Source organism: Hydractinia symbiolongicarpus, chromosome 13 (genome assembly GCF_029227915.1).
Source record: "Hydractinia symbiolongicarpus strain clone_291-10 chromosome 13, HSymV2.1, whole genome shotgun sequence".
NCBI classification, from domain to species: domain Eukaryota; kingdom Metazoa; phylum Cnidaria; class Hydrozoa; order Anthoathecata; family Hydractiniidae; genus Hydractinia; species Hydractinia symbiolongicarpus.
This window is the reverse complement of record NC_079887.1, coordinates 21,435,939-21,454,707: the sequence shown is the minus strand read 5'-3', so window position 1 is coordinate 21,454,707 and position 18,769 is coordinate 21,435,939. Positions and strand designations below refer to the sequence as shown.

Genomic DNA, 18,769 nt, shown 5'->3' with positions numbered 1-18,769 from the left:
TTTATGAAAAGCTGTTTAAATTCAAACAAAGATAAGACGTCTATTTTGTTAATTTGTTTGTTTTCGTTGGATCAATTGAATGTAGAAGAGAATTTTCAATATTGACTATTGCTATAACAAATACTGCGAAGTTGTTATCGATAAATTTACACTTCGTGTTTAAACAAAAATCTCAAAGTGTTCAAATCTGTTTGAATAGAAGACTTGCCTCGTTTTAGGTATTTTCTGGTACGAGTCTACATCGTCTATCAGGTGTGGTTTAACTCGCGCAATGTTATTTGAACTATGTTCGCGCAAAGTTTTTTAAATTCTCATGTTGTTTGTCATTGTTTTTGTTTTGAGCAACAAAAAATCCGAGTGAACAATTTACGTGCAGCTGGAACTCATCATTGTTTGCGCAGTACAATTTTGCGAACATAAAATCAGATATATTTATACAGGTAATTAACACGTGAACTTTAGATGAGCCTTTTGTGCACGAATATAAACTTTGCAAAAATTTCATGTTTTAAATTTACTAAAATTAAACAAATAGTATTTTATTTCATAAAATTTCCGTCGATATAATGCTGAGTCATCCAACCCTATAGCGCTAGAATAAGCACGGCCCTGCGGGCCCCACATATCCTCTTTTTCCAACCTTCGCTGGCGAAGAAAGACGTATCTTGTTTTGTTTACTAAAGGAAAAGGTATTTTATCTTTTATTATCCTAGCTAAACTAGAATTCTTGACAGGTGTTTGCTTATAAAAGCAACTCTCCTAATACTCATTGACATATGTGATGAGTCATTTTGTGGTTAAAACATTTCTCGGGATGTGAAAACAAAGTTTTCTCTTATCTTCAGATTTTTAAAAATGGCTACCAATGTTACCGAGAATGAACCTACCAATGTTACTGAGAACGAACCTGTTTGTACTGGGACAGAAATTAACGCCAGTCAATCAGAGAAAGCATCCAGGAAGAGGGAAAACTCCCTTCCTGGGACTGACAGCACCGTCAGTGATCAATCAGAAGGGGATTATTGCCCACCTTTAAAGAAATTTGAGGTGGTTCCCTCAGAAAGAGAGTATAGTTATAATTTTACAGAAGATCAAAGAGACTATATTGTTAAACATTTTGCAACGTATATTAGTGATCATGATTTAAAATCTTGTATTTTAAATAAAAGTCCTGTCCCAGAGAATGTACCTGGCCCATCAAACTTGGACAGCTATCTGAGAGCATTGCTGGAGGAAAAGACCAAGTCCCCAGTTGTTGCAGAGGACAAGTCGAGTCAAAAAGTCCAACAAAAAAAAACTGATGTTTTAGGGCCCTTGTCTAAAATATGGTCATTAATGCAAAGGGCATTATCAGCTCAACCAGGTGAAATAGAAGTAGCTCTGGAGGAAGTGAATGAACTGGTAGAACAGTCGGTTTTGCTGTTGGGACAAGCGAACAATGCGGTGACATATTTGCGTCGTGTTCGTGTTTTATCTGCTCTCATGAAAGATACGAAAAGTAAACAATTGCTAAAAGAAAAATCTTTATTGCTTTCCAACATGGGAGAGGATCTATTTGGAAAAAAATTTCGGGATGACTGGTGCTCAAGCATGAAAACTAAGCAGAAGTGCCAGGAGCTTTTGAAAAAGGAATTCAAAGGAAGTTATACTCCCTTTCGTGGAGGCTCTCTCAACCGTGGAAGAGGTTCGAGAGGGCGTGGATATTTTGTGAGAAAAGACTACGGTTCTTCCAGTACAACAACCAGTTCCAACTCAGGAGGTAAGAATACTTTCAGTTTACAATTCACACCTGCCAGAAATAATGCAAGTGAGTATAAACCATGTACATCCTCTAATAAGGTCCATGTTTTCAAACATAATTCCAAGGGTACCATTAGCAGGAAGGTTACAAAATTTTGCAAAGAATTGGGAGAAATTGACACAAGATCAAAATATTCTGTCTGTAGTAAAAGGGTATGTGATCCCATTCCTTTCTGTACCTCAGCAAAATCAAAAAGAGGCAAGGTTACTGCTGAACAACGAAGTATTAAGCATGGTACAAAAAGGAGCTATTCACAAAGTGAGTCATGTACCAAACCAATTTCTGAGCAACATGTTTGTGATACCAAAAAAGGACGGTGGAAATCGTCCGATAATAAACCTGAAACATTTGAACAGCTTCATACCATATTCCCATTTCAAGATGGAAAGTTTAGGGCTTCTCAGGGATCTGCTACAACAAAACGACTTTATGTGCAAAATAGACCTGAAGGACGCATACTTCTGCATACCAATAAGCAGTCAATCGAGAAAGTTTCTCCGGTTTCTTTGGGAGGGAAGCCTTTACGAGTTCCTCTGCCTGTGTTTTGGTCTGGGCCCAGCACCTTTGATCTTCACAAAACTAATGAAGATTCCAATATCTCTTCTTCGAAGAATAATGGTGCGGATAGTAGTGTTTTTGGACGACATGTTACTGATCGCAAAAACTTTGGAGTCCATGCGGGTAGCAAAGGAAACATTGATTTTTCTGTTACAAAATTTAGGTTACATAATAAATCAGAAAAAATCTCAGTTGACACCAGTGCAGAAAATAGAATTTCTGGGACTTGTCATAGATTCGCAAAAGATGACCTTGTCTTTGCCACAGGACAAAATGATACAAATTGTAAAAAAGTGTACTCATTTGATTGCAAATCCGGTAACAAATATCTTGGAACTGACAAAACTAATAGGGAAACTAACTTTTACCACTCAAGCAGTTCTTCCAGGAAAGCTGCAGCATCGGTATCTGCAGTTTCAGCAAATAGAGGCTCTTCAAAAGACTCAGTCATATCAGTCTCAGATTGTTCTAAATTTACAGTCTCTGGAAGAACTGAAGTGGTGGAAGGAAAACCTATACCTCCAAAATGGCAGGCCTCTAAAAATAATTCAAGCGAATTACACAATCCAAACAGACGCTTCCATGAAAGGCTGGAGAGCAGCTTGTCAAGGAATTTCCACAGGGGGGAAATGGTCAGTACAAGAAAGGGAATACCATATCAATGTGCTAGAACTTTTGGCGGTAAAATTAGCCCTGAAAACTTTTCTGAAAAATCAAAACGCAGTCATGTTGTCTATCTGCAATCCACTTGCAGATAGACAACATGACTGCGTTGAGCTATCTCCTAAAAATGGGGGGCACAAAAAACATGCACCTGATGCAAATATCCAAGGAAATTTGGGATTTTCTTTTGTCCAAGCAGATCATGATTACTGCGGAATATCTTCCCAGCAGTGTGAATGTAGTAGCGGACTGGGAGTCACGCAACAATATGGATCCGAGCGATTGGCAATTGGATCAAACAGTGTTTGCAAGACTTATAACAATCAGACAAAAGCCAGAGATAGATCTTTTTGCGTCCCGTCTAAATCATCAGTTGGAGACTTACATGTCCTGGCGTCCGGATCCAAACAGTGTGGGGACGGATGCCATGCAACAGAAGTGGGGGGAACTGTACGGGTATACCTTCCCTCCATTTTGCTTGATTCCAAAAATTCTAAAGAAAGTTGCCCAAGAAGGAACAGTCCTTCTTTTATTAGCACCAGCTTGGCAAAGTCAACCGTGGTATTCTATACTACTGGAAATGTCAATTCATAGTCCAGTACTTCTTCCCAAGCACCCTCAGTTATTGACGAATTCTCAGGGTCAGATACACCCTCTAGTCAAACACAATCAATTAAGACTAGCGGCCTGGACAGTTTCAGGGAATGCTTGGCTTCAGAAGGATTATCGTCGAAAGCTACAGAGCTTATCACAAATTCCAGACGCAAAGGGTCAATTTCTAATTACCAATCGGCCTGGCGTAAGTGGTCTGACTGGTGTATGCAACAACAAGCTGATCCTGTTCGATGTGATGTAAATGTAATTGCAAACTATTTTGCTATGTTATTTCATCAAGGTTATGAATATAGCACAATTAATGGTCATAGGTCAGCTATTTCCGCTTACCATGAACCAATAAATTCTGTCAATGTGGGGGAACATCCTAGAATTCGTTCTTTGATGACAGGTGTATTCAATTTGAGACCCACTAAACCACGTTTCACATTTATTTGGGATGTGCAAGTAGTGATTGATTATTTCAATACACTCCCAATTAATAACAGCTTATCTACAAAAGTTTTGTCTCACAAATTAGCGATGTTGTTAGCACTGACTTCTGCTTCAAGGGGATCAGAAATTTGTTAAGATAACCAAAAGATAAGATAACCAAAACCAGGAAGAAAGGCTCTTCCGCTCCATCTCTCGAATTCAATAAGTTTAAGAGTAATTCAAAATTGTGTGTTGTGAATGCTATTGAGTGTTATATTACAAGAACTTACAAGTGGCGAAAAAGTGATGAACATTCACAGTTGCTTTTGAGCGCATTGCATCCCCATCAGGCTGTGGTACCATCTACAGTCGCAGGATGGATGAAGTCAATCTTGAAGGAAGCGGGAATTGATACTGATTCATTTTCCGCACATTCTACAAGATCTGCCTCCATTTCAAAAGCAAAGGCAATAGGACTTTCAACTGCGGATATTTTGAAACGGGGAAAGTGGTCTGGTAAAACAACTTGGCAGAAACATTATCATAAGACTGTCAGACCTGTTTCACAAGTATTTCAAGAGACAATAGGACTGGGTAGCGCTTTGAACTGAGGATATGTGGGGCCCGCAGGGCCGCGCTTATTCTAGCGCTATAGGGTTGGATGACTCAGCATTATATCGACGGAAATTTTATGAAATAAAATTACTAAATACGTAAGGCCGCGTAGCGGCCGCAATGTAATTTGGATTTTATAAATAAAATTGAAGTACGATATAATGCTGTCCCGCCCATACCCTACCCAGTGTTTATTGGATGTATTTACTTAGTATTTTCTTTTTCATTGTTATAGCACCAAGAGGAAATCGTGGTTATGGCGGTGGCTATCGAGGTGGATACCGTAGATCGTACCGTGGATCAAATTAATGTTTAAATTATTCTTTTTCAGTGAAATAACACGTGTGCATTTTACATTATTCAGTATTTTATTTTCGATTTTACCCTCCGGTTTCTTACTTATTCTAGCGCTATAGGGTTGGATGACTCAGCATTATATCGTACTTCAATTTTATTTATAAAATCCAAATTACATTGCGGCCGCTACGCGGCCTTACGTAATTTAGTAATTTGTACTTAACCAAAGTGGATATTCACTTTTTTGTAGGGCGTTGTAAGGATGAGAATTATGTCTTGTTTTTAATGATTATTGATTAGTTCAACATGGATATTCAATGAAGTTATATACACAGGGGCTGATCCAGACTTTTTCAAGACTTACTCGACAAGGCTTAAGTTTAGCAGCTAGGGGTTTTGGGGAACGCTGTAAGCCCCCCAACTGGGGTCTGGGGTGAAACCCCAAAAACTTTTGCTTATTTGAGCTTTGCGGGTACAAATATCGCCAAAAATTGTCTTCTGATTTATCTAGTTATCATTAAAATTGACGAAAGAAACGATAAGTTATAAGAAAATCTCCTAAGAACATTTTTTATAAGAAGCAACTCTCCGTCTTATACGCCATATTTTAGATAGATAAAAGCACTAATGCCACTAAAAACTGTGCTAACATGTAGAACTTAAACTGTTTATCAATCAAAAACAACAGCAGAGATTAACAGGGATTAACTACAATTAAGTGACACAATTATGAATATATTTCAATATTTATAAATTCTTGCTGTTTCTGCCAATATCAGGCTTCATCAGCATGACTAGGTAAATCAAATGATCACACCAGCCATGGACAGCAAAATAAAACACAATCATAACAAAAACAATACGAAAATCGAAAGATCAGGATAATGAAGATGAAATGTACATAAATGTGATATGATACATACACACCTCAATCCCAATATTTGTTCAGATGCACAGGAACGATGTATAATGAGGTCATACAGTTCACTTGCAGGTTGAAATACGAAAGTGCAACTTTTGTTTAAGAAGGTTGTAACCTGGAACAAGGGAAACGTAATGATTTGGTTTGAAGTCTACACCAGACTTAACAATACTTTTATAACAAAATAAAATTTTTAACTGATCTCCATGAGATAAAATAGATGGACATGTCAATATACACTGCGTAAAGAGACTTCGAAACCTTAACAAGCTTATCTGTGGGTAAATTTTTCTTTTTATTACTGTTAATAAGGCAAGTATTGACAAAAAAGGCGACCATGTCTTACGGGTAGTCTGATTTCACTGCCTCCTCAGGAGAAAGAATCATGTCACAAACAATACGGAAAGGGAAAATCTGAATAAACTTTTTTCAGATATAAAAATTATTTCTTTTGCTTTTAAAAGCATATTGAAAAACAAGGATGCTTGGAATAAAAGAAAGGATGCAAGAAAAGTTCCATAGATGTCAAGATTCTCAAAACATCAACAAGAGAATTATCACCTACCAAAACCAACGATGCTAAGCTGTATAGACAGTTTCTAATGGATTGGATCTAAAAATAATATATTTTACCATGACCTTCCACTCAACAAACTTTGTTTCCTAAAAGCCATTCAAAGAGTTGTTTAATTTCATCACCGACCTTACTTATCCAAATGTCAAGGTTTCTTGGTTCTAATAACGACACAAGTATTAATTGAGAAAGAACTCCTCCACAATGACAAAAAATCTGTTCAATGAGCTCATATTGCAAAAATAGTTTGCCAGATAGCTAGCTAATTAAGGGGTGAAATCAATACTCACATTGTCACGCTTATCAGAAATAGGCCGGAAGTAGGTAGGTAGGTCAACTTGTTTTCCGTTAAGACATGGCACAATGAATCATTTTTGCTACAAATTCACGGTCCTCAAGGATTATTGCGAGAAACATGCCACAGAGGTCCGTAGGTAGGTCAAAAGTTGTATCAGCCTATTTCCGATAAGCGTGGCAATATGAGTATGGATGTTGCCCCTAAATCTTTTTGTATTCATTTTTATTAGTCTGTTGTGAAAAACTCTCCTTAACTAGCTTTTTGTAGCTAATATACTGAAAACCTTCAAAAAAATTAAGGTGTGTTGAAGAGTAAAAAACATACTTCTCACCTTAAAGCAATAATTCCTTTATCTTCACACCTTGCCTCAGATGGAATATGTAGCTAGCTGCTATATATATATATATCTGCACCTGGATTTAGATGCAGACTTTTACCGACCAAGGGATAAATATCTCGAGAAAACGAAAATGTCCGAGAATGAACACTTTTTAAAAGTTCTTTTTGCATTTCACAAAGAGATTTAACATTAGCACACCTTAAATCAGCAAGAACACACACCAACATGTCTGCAGTAGCCATGATAGTACGGAAAGAATCCAAGCCAAAAGGCGTGAGTCTTTGTTACTGATCTTGACGGATGGGAGTTAAAACTATAGCCTAACAGGTTATAAGAAACCACGCTGTACGGAACCTAAATTTCCTAGGCCGACCACAGGCCACACATTGTTGGACTACGCATAGAGTACGAAAATTACGTCACAATTTTGACTTCACATGCCCCTTAAGTGAGATGGGGAGATGTGCAGACCATAGCTATTTGATTTTTGACTGACTAAGTGACTGATTAGTTAAAATGAATCAGTATGGTGGCCCATGACTGCCACTATGTATTTTGTTTTTGTTTCAAAATTTAATTTAATTTCGCTTTTAAAAATGAAATAAAAACGTTTTCAAAATAACAACTGAATTGAATATACTTTTTCGTCTTGGCCCAGGGCTGCCAATCAGAAATTAAATTAATTCTTGAAATTAAATTAAATCGACTTCGCCCCAATTAAATTGAATTGATTTTGTGCATGGCCCATCGCTGCCAAAATTGTTGTTTAAAGCAATGACCTTTTAGAGTTTAGTTGGACTCGCAGCCTTTGTGAAATAGCACATTTTATGTACCTCGATTGAAGTAATTGGCTACCACGCTTGAAATTAAAATAGCAACAGGTCATTGCATTGCCCAGATAGGCAATGGCTTACGCAGATTCGTGGAAGAATGACCTCAATCTCAAAGAAGATTTATTGAAGTATGTTACACAGAATTTGAGAAGGGAAGAAATATTAGATTTTGTAAAAAGGGACTATAACCAGTATCCGTGGAGCTTACGTACACTCGATCGCAAGCTTCGATATTTTAGTATCAACTATACTGACACTACTGTAAGCATCTCTGAAGTCAAGAGAGCAGTGCAAACAGAGATTGATGGACCTGGGTGTTTACTAGGTTATCGTGCTATGCAACAGAAACTAAGACAAAAGCACGGCCTGAATGTACCGTAACATGTGGTATATAATGTCATGAGCGATTTATGTCCATAAGAGTTAGAAGATAGACGGCCTGACAAAAAGAAGAGAAAAAAAGGACACTTCACAACGAAAGGTCCTAATTGGGTTTAGTCGCTAGACGGTCACGACAAGATGATGGGGTCTCAAAACTCTACTTTCCCTATTGCAATATATGGTTGTATTGATACAGCCAGTAGAAAGATTTTGTGGATAAAAGTATGGAGCACAAACTCTAATCCAAAATTTGTTGGTAAATGGTATTTGGAATATATTTACGGAACTAAAATTATACCAAAGTACCTAAGAGTTGACAAGGGAACAGAAACTGGTGTTACGGCAACTATGCATGCGTTCCTGAGAATTAATCACAATGATCTTGAAGATCCAACAGATTCTGTACAGTATGGGCCATCTACATCTAATCAAGTGAAGTGTTTATTAGCATTATATTAACTTTCGTAATTCGAAGTTGTGTATATATATTATCTGCAATATTTTTTTAGATAGAACGATGGTGGCGCGAGTTGCACGAGAGACTTGAAAAATACTATAGACTTGGGTTAATGTGGCTAAAAGACCAAAATCATTATGATCCATCGATTAAAAAAGACAGGTATACTCATTTTTCTCAGAATCTGTTATCAGTATGGACAAAGAAATTATACATGTATATCAGTTAAACATAATTTTTTCTGGATAAAAAAAACATAACATTTGATAATTTAGCATCAAAAATTTGAAATCTTTATAAAAGAAATTCCATGAACATAATTATAAAAATATTCTTAAAATATGAACACAAATGATATGCAGTAAGTGCTATATAAAATGTGAATATTCACTATTTCATAGACTATCCCTTGCTTACATTATGATTCCATTTATGCAAAGAGAAATAGACGAATTTAAGGAAACAATATGGAACTCTCACAGAATACGAAAGCAGAAAGAGACCTACATGCCAGACGGTGTACCTAATCATATCTACGCATTTCCAAATCGATATGAATTGGAGGAGTGTGGTATGTAATTTCCATAATTTACTTAAAACTTTGCATTATATACAAGATAAAAAACCCAAAATATCAAAGTATATACAGAACACGTTCTTGTGCACAAAATCTATTCTGTCAAGTAACTGCTACATTCAGCAAATCACAAATGTTGTTTTTTCCTTCCTTTAGGAATGGGAATTACAGACGATGATTTAAAAAATGTTGCCTCCTCTTCTGAAGTTCTTGACACAGATGATGATTATTTAGAAAAGGATTTCCTTGAAAAATGTGAACAAATTATACCTAATCCCCCAGAACTTCAGTATGAAGAATATGTTAAAGCATATCTGACTTTGAAAAACGAATTAACAAATGGAACAACTAGTTTATAAGCTATATTTTACTACATGTTATGTATTTTTTTGTTTAAGAACAAAAAATCATTTATGTAAAATGTTGTTTTCCATTTATACCAATCATTTCACAGAACTTATTGCAAGTATGTTGAGTAAAAAAATTATCATATGCTACTTTAGACAAATTTCCCAAACAAAATAGCAATTCTCCTTCTTTAAAAATTACTATCAATACTAGCTACTTCTGGGTCAAACATATTAAATTCTGAGCCTTGAATATCCACAAGAAGAAGTTTTTGATTTGATTTAATGAAAGAAAAATGAGCCAAACTTTCTGACAGCATTTGCAATACATCTTGTGGTCCATCAATGATCTGTCCATCATTATTGATATACTTCCTGAAAACTCCATTTTGGAATAATTCGATTGTAACAATTTCATCGCTCGGTTTGATTTTGCCAAAAGCAACTTTGGAGTATGTTAAGTTTTGGCCTTCATTTCCATTTTGTTTTAATTGAGCAGCAAATTTTTCGGCCAATTTTTTGCCAACATGTGCATTTGTACACTGGCATGGGCCTCTGGGGTTTCTCGAATTTCATCAAGAGATTGTAGTATTTCTACATTGTACTTTTTTATAACAAACGTGTTTCGATCATCTGGAAAGGAGATGGCTTTAAATACCTTACGAAACGCACCATCACCACACGCAACTTCTTCAATTTCAAATTTTTTTGTTATCGGCAAAGTCCAAACCATACTATCTATTTCGAATGTTGAACAGTCAATCTCTGTGAACGGTTGTTTCATATTAGTTACAACTTTACCCATTTTTAGCATACATGAGACACTTAATGACTTGGGTGGTGCTTTTGATACTTTTTTTGATAAATTCAGTGGCGCACTTTTTGGGATATTAAATGTCGGATTTATAAAGGTACTGCTTCTGATAAATTGGGAAAATACTTTTTGTTGACGAGATTGTTTTACTTTGTTGACTTGTGTTATTTAAAGAATTATAACCAAAACTATTTTCCTTGATAAATCGAATGTGAACTACTTTCAGGTTCGGAAGTTGAGAAAGCTTTGTGCATGATGGTCCCCTATCAGATGCAAGGATGTCACAAGTCATTCCAGGTGGCACTTTGTCTTTAAAATGCTCATAACAAGCATTTTTAATTGAACATATCGTCACTTCTTCCTCTAAAAATTCGACAAATTCCTGAGGCCCAGTTCGTTCATACTTCTTAGCTTTTCCTGTAGCCTCAGATTCCAGTGTCTGAACAATAATTTCTTTACAGTTCAAAATAGTTGCTCCAATATCTATATCGCTTTTTCGCGCTTGGTCTGGCTTGTTCGTCCTCTTTTTCTTCATGAAGCAATTGAGCTTTGCGAGCGAAGCGAAATTGTGGAGCACGTTTGCTACACGCGAGGTATACCAAGACAATTATTGAGATTCTCAAAATTTCGATAGAAAAAAAATCATATAAAATCAGTGTAAAGAAATAGGACTGATATTTTTGCACATAAAGCTAGGGTATTTTTTTTTCTAATAAAACAAATAAGTTTGGACCGAGGGGTTAAAGTATAAGTCTAGTAAAAAATGCATTAAGTACGCCTCGTACCCCCCCCCCCCCCCACCCCCGGATTTTGACCCCCCCCCGTGTTTTGGTCCGGATGATACGTCCGCCGAACTTGAACACACAAGAGGAATATGCCGTGAACAAGAAACGGTAGTATTTTGGACACGTATATTTTACAGACCTAAAATATGCTTTATTTCTTTGTATTATAGCTAATTATTTTATAAATAATTAATTAATTATTTTGCAATTTTGCTTCTAATACTATTATAGTTGTATTTTAATGAAACATAACAGTATTAAAACGGTTTTCTTCTTTTGAAATAATTTAGTGCTAGTCCTGTTTCTAATCGACTTTACTTGTGTATTTTAAGCGTTTTTGTTGCTATGCTTTTTCTGGAGATTTGAGTTGGATTGGAAAGTTCCTGTGTAAGGTACCCTTTTCTAAAGAAATATTGAAGAAATTTGTACAATTATAACGCGCCGAGTTGTGTTTTATTTTATTGTTTCTAAGAAGATGTAAGAATACAATATTATCAGTTTTAATTGGTTTTATCCAAATCAAGGTAAGGCTTAATCACACGAAAGGTAGCTAGCTAGCTAGAGCTCAGTTTTGTATAAAATAATTGAAAGTAATTTGTAGAATACATATGGAGAAGCTGTACTACTACCTAACTGATAGCCAGATATAGGAAAATCTGTAGCTAGGACGCAGAGTGAGCTGACCAACCGTTTTTTATCACAGTTTTTTATTTATTATATAAGTAACCTGTTACAGTAATTAAAAAAATATCCACCTTTGCTATCAAACCAAACAGCAATGTAATTGTCAATAGGAATTAGTACACCCTCCCTGAGAACAAGGTTTAAAACAATAAAACTGTCATTCAACAGAACTCCAAGGATGCCCAAGCCGCACACGTCCTCTAAACGGCGTGGACATCTTCGAAACTGCTTGTAATTTTAGAACAAGGGTGCTGATAAGCTGCATACGCCGTATAACGTGCAGGCGTTTTTGTGCAAGTTTAGCGTTTAGAAAAAAATTGAAGTATTCACCCGAAAAAACCAGCATAGACCATAAAATAAACTATGTGGTAGCAAAGTTCTTAAAAGAACTGTTTTTGATGGTTTTTGATAAAATTCACTTGATAAATAACTTTTAAACTTTATTAACTCTTTTCTCTTAAAGGTTCTTTTTCCAACTATCGTCCACAAGGTATGTTACAAGGAATTGAATTTTGAAAATGCTCCAGGCAAGTTCGGGAAAGTGCGGGCGGTTTTGGAAGACAACAACTAATTTAATTGCAAAAGTTGCCCGAACTCGCCCTTATATATGTGGCTGTTTGCAGCTTATTGACACCCTCTTATTTTAGAATATTCTCAGGAATAATAGACCAAGAGAAATTACACCACAGTTTCTTGTTCACCGCCCATGTGTGTTTGAGAACAACCCACATAAAAAAGTTCATTATTTTTTAAATTATTTGTGTAAAAATTACTATTTCATTCAGGATACACCATTTGTCAGTCATTTTATTCATCCAACAAAGAATCCTATCCAAGGTGCTTTTCTATTAGTGCTGAATTTAATAATTGACATGATTCAGCATAGTTTTTAAAAGGGTCTGATTGCAAAATATGATTGCCAAAGTTCAGCACTTGTAATATTTTTGTATTTGTGTACTCAGCTTCTAAAACACACACAAGAGACATTATAATTTCCTCTGGGTGATTACATTAATGTTGGTTGAGAAAAACCTGAATGATGAGAAGCATATGTTTTTGAATGGGTCTAGGACAATTTAGTTTCCCTTGGCCTTGCATCAATCAAATTCTGAAAAAATAAACACTTCTAAAATGATTTTGTCAGATTTGGAAACTGTTGGTATGGTTGGAACTTTACATATAAAATTAGTAAAGTTGCCAAATTGTTTAGTTTTTTTCTTTTATACTTTTCCGAATTAGCCTTAATTATTTATGAGATGAAAAACAGTGCTTTCAATTCCGTTGACTTCGCCATCCCTTAAAGGCACTGGAAGCTTCACTACATGAAAATGTTTTCTTTTTCTTTTAGATTGTGTACAATGGAGTGAGTGATGTAATCTTCCAATGCGTGTGGTGAAAAGAAGGCGAAACCGTTACTGTTTTTTTGCCCAAATTTAAAGCTATTTAATAAATCTTGATAAAGTTAAAAAACTGTTTTGATTTGTTTGTTTTTGTTTTAATTGTTTCCCGTGAGTTTTCGAAATTCGTTCCAGCAGATTCTGTGGCTTCTAGTGCCGGTATTTTTACGTGAAAAAAATACTGTTTTGTTGTAAGGTCATTTACGAAATCGTTAACGTTATGACCAACTTCTGCGGGTTGTACAACTCGATGTATTACATATCTTTCGGAATACTGCTAAAAGTGTAATTTTGTATTGCGCTCTTTACTTTTATCATTCTGTGGGAAAAGGCGGTACAAAATTTTAACACGCGTTATTCGTTTTTGTTAGTTTCGTGTAATCTAATTTTCTCGGACATTTTGAAAAGAATATCCCACGCACATCAAATACTCGCGCAGTCTATTCGCAAAAAAAAAAACTGTTTTTGCGCAACGAATTGTTCTGCAGAGCGTTCATTTTCCTACCTCGTCCCCAGGGTTCTTCTATATGATATTCCATTTTGATGTATTTCGGAAGATGTTAGCGCCAAAGAAACAAGAAGTGCTAGGGACAAAGTATTGGATAGTTTAATTTTCCTTGCAACTTGCGAAATGCTTCGCAACCTTTTTTTTAATTTCTAGTCTACTTGTCGCTTACCCGCCATGTTTGTTTTGAATGCGCATGGCTATAACACACTATCCTTAATACCGCAATAAAGGTTATCATTCAAAACAACATTTTTGGCAGCAATGGGCCACGTGGAACTTTTTCATTTTAAATTTAATTTCATAAAAAAATTGAATTAGTTTGGATTAAAATGAAAAAAGGTAAATCGAATTCATTTTAATAAAAAAAACAAATTAAAATTAAATTAACTTTGATTTTGTTTTCTTATTTAATTAAAATTTCTGATTTTCTTGATGGCAGTCATGGGCCACCATAAATCAGTCAAATTCTGTAAGCTATAATTTGGAACCCTCTCAGTCTATATGGTAGCGACGTCACAACTTTGACGTCACCATCGCCATAGGCGAAATGGAGAGGGCTGTGAACCGTGGCTTTTTGCCGTAAAAAATTACAATCTAAACGGATTTTTTAACGCCCTCCGTCTGAAACACCGGGAGCGTCGACATCATTTACTTGACTAACATTTTTCGTCAAATTTACACTTAGTCACGCGACTTATCTGACTAAACCTGGATCCGCGCCTGATACATGCAATATAAACGCTTGTAATTGGAGACGGTCGTAAAAATTTTTTATTTAAGAACGAATGTATCGCTCAAAGTGGACGTTTATGTAAGGATTGATTTTTTACTTCCAGTGGGCGTTTATGTAAGGCTAGATTTTTACTTCCAGTGGGCGTTTATATAATGCTAATTTTTTTTATACATAAAGTGGGCGTTTAAGCAAAGCTAAAATTATACTTTAAGTTAGCGTCTATCGAAGGCTGGACTTCATATTTTACGTGAGCGTTTTTATATGACCATGAATCGACGAAATCTTACTCGGACAGCAATTTTTGGACACAATATTAAAACTATCTTTCAGGGCATTTTGTCTGCGCCCAAGCCGAGTAGACAGCAGTTGCTTGCAGAAAGTAGTATGGTCAAATGAACGCCCTGAAACGCTATGAAAGTTATGGAAATAATTCAGTTGTTACTTTTTTCAAAAAGCTCTGGCGTCAAAAGGTTAAAAAGTATTTGTTTAAACAGTATTTCACTTTATCAAAACTTTCAAGAGAATTACGATTAACAATTATAATTAGTTCGATAAAAATGTTCTAAAAATTTTATAGAGTTAAAAGTATTAAAACAACGCCCACAAGAAAAAATGAGACAAAACCTGACGTCATAATATTTGTTAAAACTTGCCCTTAAAGCTTACTTCCCAGTAAAAGCAACTTAATCTCAAAACACCCATAACATTAGTTTCGAAAAAATATATCTTTTTTTGCAAGTTTGCAGTTCTCAGTACTGAGATAAAACAAAGGTAAAAAAGTTACTTGTTTGCAAATCTTATCGCCATCTTGAATAAGAACACCCGCGTCAAACGTCAATGTAATTTTGACGTCATTACGTTGCTTTTCTGACTTTAAAATTGTTTGATCCTATATTGATATATTTATTGTTAAAAGAGTTCAGCAGTCCGGCATTTTGGATAAATGTTGGAATCGTTTGAACGAAAGTAAAATTTATAAAAAAGATGAAAAAATAACACCAAAAGAAGAAAAAAATAGTTGGATGAAGTTGGATGAGAGTTTGTTCGCCAACAAACTTTTCATCCAACTTTTGCCTCTTTTTCTCGCTCGATTTTCCTGTTGGAATCGTTTGAACACTTTTCGTCCAACATTTGAATGATGATGACGTCAATCGAAAGAAAATCGAACGTTTGTTATTCGAAAAGTTCTCAAAGAAATTGTGTATAAATAAAGATGGTAGAAAAGCTGTGTATAAACTGTGTGTAAACGAAAAACAAACATGGACAGTGAAAACATTTTGTGATTTTATGGACCAGCTGGATCATATATCAAAAATAAAATTTTTGCATTAACTTCCCATTTAGGGTACAAGGTACACAATAACTTAGGCCTGGTTACTTCTGTTATTCAAGCTGTTAATGGAGAAAATGTTTGGTCTGAATGCAGGACAATTTTTGCATAAATTATCGACTTTAATGTTTACGGGAAATTGTTTAACAGGTGACTGACAGATATGATTACAACAGAAACCAATCTGCTAATTAACCTCATCTTAATATTGCACATCTATAGACCATTAAGTCACAATTCTACAAAATGGTTTGGAATGTATTGACATGCTTTTAAAAATGACAGCAGAAACGTTTACACAAACCTGAGACAGTTTTATCAGCTTCTTCTTCCTCTACTTCATCTTCTTCAAATTTGTCAGGATCCTGAAAAAGTTTTTTAAATAGTTAAATAAAAAAAATATTGAATTTAAAATTTGTGAAACATAGTTTTATTAATTTTCTGCATTCTAGTTAACAGATTTTAATGCATATTGGATTAAAAATAAAAAAGGGGGAATTTTCAAAGCATTATTAATGGTAAAATTAAATTCAAGTAAGTTTATTTGGCAGACTAACGTAACATAATCGATTATAGTCTAAAAAGACTCTTCCAAGACTGGGTCAGATTTTAAGCCCTAATTGCCAGAGATTTGTCCACACGCTACCAACTTGTGCCACAAAATTATTACATATAAAAGTTAATACAATAAAAATAACAAAATACTAACTGCTCTATACTCTTCTATTTTTGCTTCAAAATTGCGATTATATTTTTTCAGTTTTTGTCGAAGACTTGCCAATGCCTAAAAAAAATAGGAAATAACATTATTTTCTTAAACAAAAATAAGCTCATAATTAAAATATTGTAAATAACTAAAAACTACAAACCACAATAAACATTTCCTTGGTTGACAGGAAAGGAACTTAACATTCACCATCTGAGTCATGAATTTTCTCCTAGATGTTAAATATATATGAAACTTAAAAAAAACACAATTGAGATACCTTGGCATTAAGTTTATGAAGTTTCTTCCTGCCTTTCGTATCTTCCCATTGCTAGAAAGAAATTCATATTAGCTTGAATCTAAATTTGTTACAATGATCAATCACTTCTTTTTTTATAACTTTCATGAAGGGTAAACATATACCTGCTGTAAATAATCTTCCAAATCAGCCAAACATTTCACATAAAAGTTTGGAATACCTTCCCTCTCAACAACATTTTTTGATTTATCATATTCCTTTGTTAAGTTTTCGTATTCTGTAGACAAGAAATAAAAACTACGTTATTTAGGTTATACATATAATTTAAAGTTGTATTCTTAGTTATTTAAGATCCATAAAATCAAATTTCCTATGCATGCATGAATTGCATTGTCTAATAATGACAAGTTTTTGCTTATGTAACAATCAATATTAAATCTTTTACACCGATTTTCAAAACCACTGGAGAAATGAACGGCCAAGCATTGCAGTTGTAAAGATGTTTTCATTTCATGTAAAAACGAGAAATACTGTGTCGCGGGCAAATGGTTACTTCAAGGACAAGTAAGAATGTATCTACAAAACTCACACTCGAACAAAAAGCATAAATTTACACAGTGAGAACTTGAATATTAAATAGCTTAAAACATGTTCTGTCAATCTAGAACTATAAAATGCGTAAAGGATAACCTGTTTGTATTTTGGCAATATCATTAATCTTCATACTATTTCGCATATATTTTATAGTTGTCTGTAGAATATCAAACCTAAAAATTAAGATGTCACAACATTTTGTTTAAATGTGAAGAGAGAAAAACTTCGTAATAACATTAACAAAGATACAACCTTTTATCTTTGGCACTGCAAACAACTCTCTTCGTATCGTCTTCATCATCACTGAACTGATACACTCTACAAAAAGGTGTTAATATTCTCAAATCTCAAATCACTGAGGACAGAAAAATAGGTTGAAATTTAATACAGTCCGCTCTAAGCTTTATACAAAAATGAATACAATAGAAACTACTGGAACAACAAGGTGACCTCTAAGGTTGGAGACCCTCTGTCACATGCTGAAACTAGATAAGCCAAAAACCTTTTACAATTAAATTTTAATTTTAATATAACATATAGTGACATTTTCGAGAGTTAAGAACAAGTTCTTGCAAATCTTGCTGAAATAGTTCTAAAATGGGACATCAGTGTATTTTATTTTGCTGATATAGCTTTGAATTTTAGTACTTTTTTATATATCATGGCTTCTCAAAACTGTCTGATATGTAATATACAACTTCTTTGACCAATAAGCTGTCCATTAAAACAAATACATACTGTGGTCAGATAAACATGTCTTCCAAATTGGTTTTAGGATGATTAGTACAGTGAAACTAGTTGTACAGATAACCTGGGTTGGATAAAATAAAGGTATGTTGTTTTTACTCAACCGTGACAAGGTGTATTGTCTCTGAAAATTCGGATAAGTGCAGTATTGTACTGACAGAGCTTTATTTGTTACATATTGTAGCTAGCTAAATTTTGAAAAAAAATCTAGTTATACTGAATGATCAAGGTGGCAGGTGATAGGAAACTTGTGACTTTCTTCTTGTGGCGCCATAGATCAGTGGTTATAGCTCTCGATCGTGCGGGAGACCGGCGTTTGATTCCTCTTGACGCCGATTCAAAATGAGCAAGTGAATGTTACCATAGCTCCTGAGTTGACCCAAACCATGTGAGGGAAATTGGGGAGATGGCACACTGTGTGGGCCGTTGGATGTTGCCAGGAGTTGTCTAGTAGAGCGCAGGCCCTAATTGGGTCTGCGTAGCTCAAAATGAGCATTAAATACTCTAGGAATCTCTATCT

The 18,769-nt window shown here is 35.0% G+C and overlaps 3 protein-coding genes across 3 annotated transcripts; 2 read left to right on the top strand and 1 right to left on the bottom strand.

Moving 5' to 3' along the window:
- Positions 1–26: 26 nt before the first annotated feature.
- Positions 27–5,889, top strand: LOC130624302 (uncharacterized). Its single transcript, XM_057439884.1, has 3 exons — positions 27–689; positions 846–1,759; positions 4,902–5,889. The coding sequence occupies exons 2-3, from the start codon at positions 856–858 to the stop codon at positions 4,973–4,975; spliced, it is 978 nt and encodes a 325-aa protein (XP_057295867.1). The 5' UTR covers positions 27–689; positions 846–855; the 3' UTR covers positions 4,976–5,889.
- A 2,113-nt stretch (positions 5,890–8,002) lies between these two features.
- LOC130623208 (uncharacterized) lies at positions 8,003–9,704 on the top strand. Its single transcript, XM_057438688.1, is given in 4 exon segments — positions 8,003–8,743; positions 8,821–8,930; positions 9,170–9,339; positions 9,502–9,704. Coding segments are annotated over 4 exon segments (1,224 nt in total).
- A 6,443-nt stretch (positions 9,705–16,147) lies between these two features.
- On the bottom strand, positions 16,148–18,523 carry LOC130623207 (eukaryotic translation initiation factor 3 subunit C-like). Its single transcript, XM_057438687.1, has 9 exons — positions 18,467–18,523; positions 18,241–18,373; positions 17,936–17,987; positions 17,755–17,841; positions 17,599–17,675; positions 17,073–17,185; positions 16,930–16,980; positions 16,653–16,727; positions 16,148–16,308 (listed from the first exon to the last, which is right to left on the bottom strand). Exons 1-9 carry the CDS (start codon positions 18,521–18,523, stop codon positions 16,216–16,218), a joined length of 738 nt encoding a protein of 245 aa, XP_057294670.1. The 3' UTR covers positions 16,148–16,215.
- Positions 18,524–18,769: the final 246 nt, after the last annotated feature.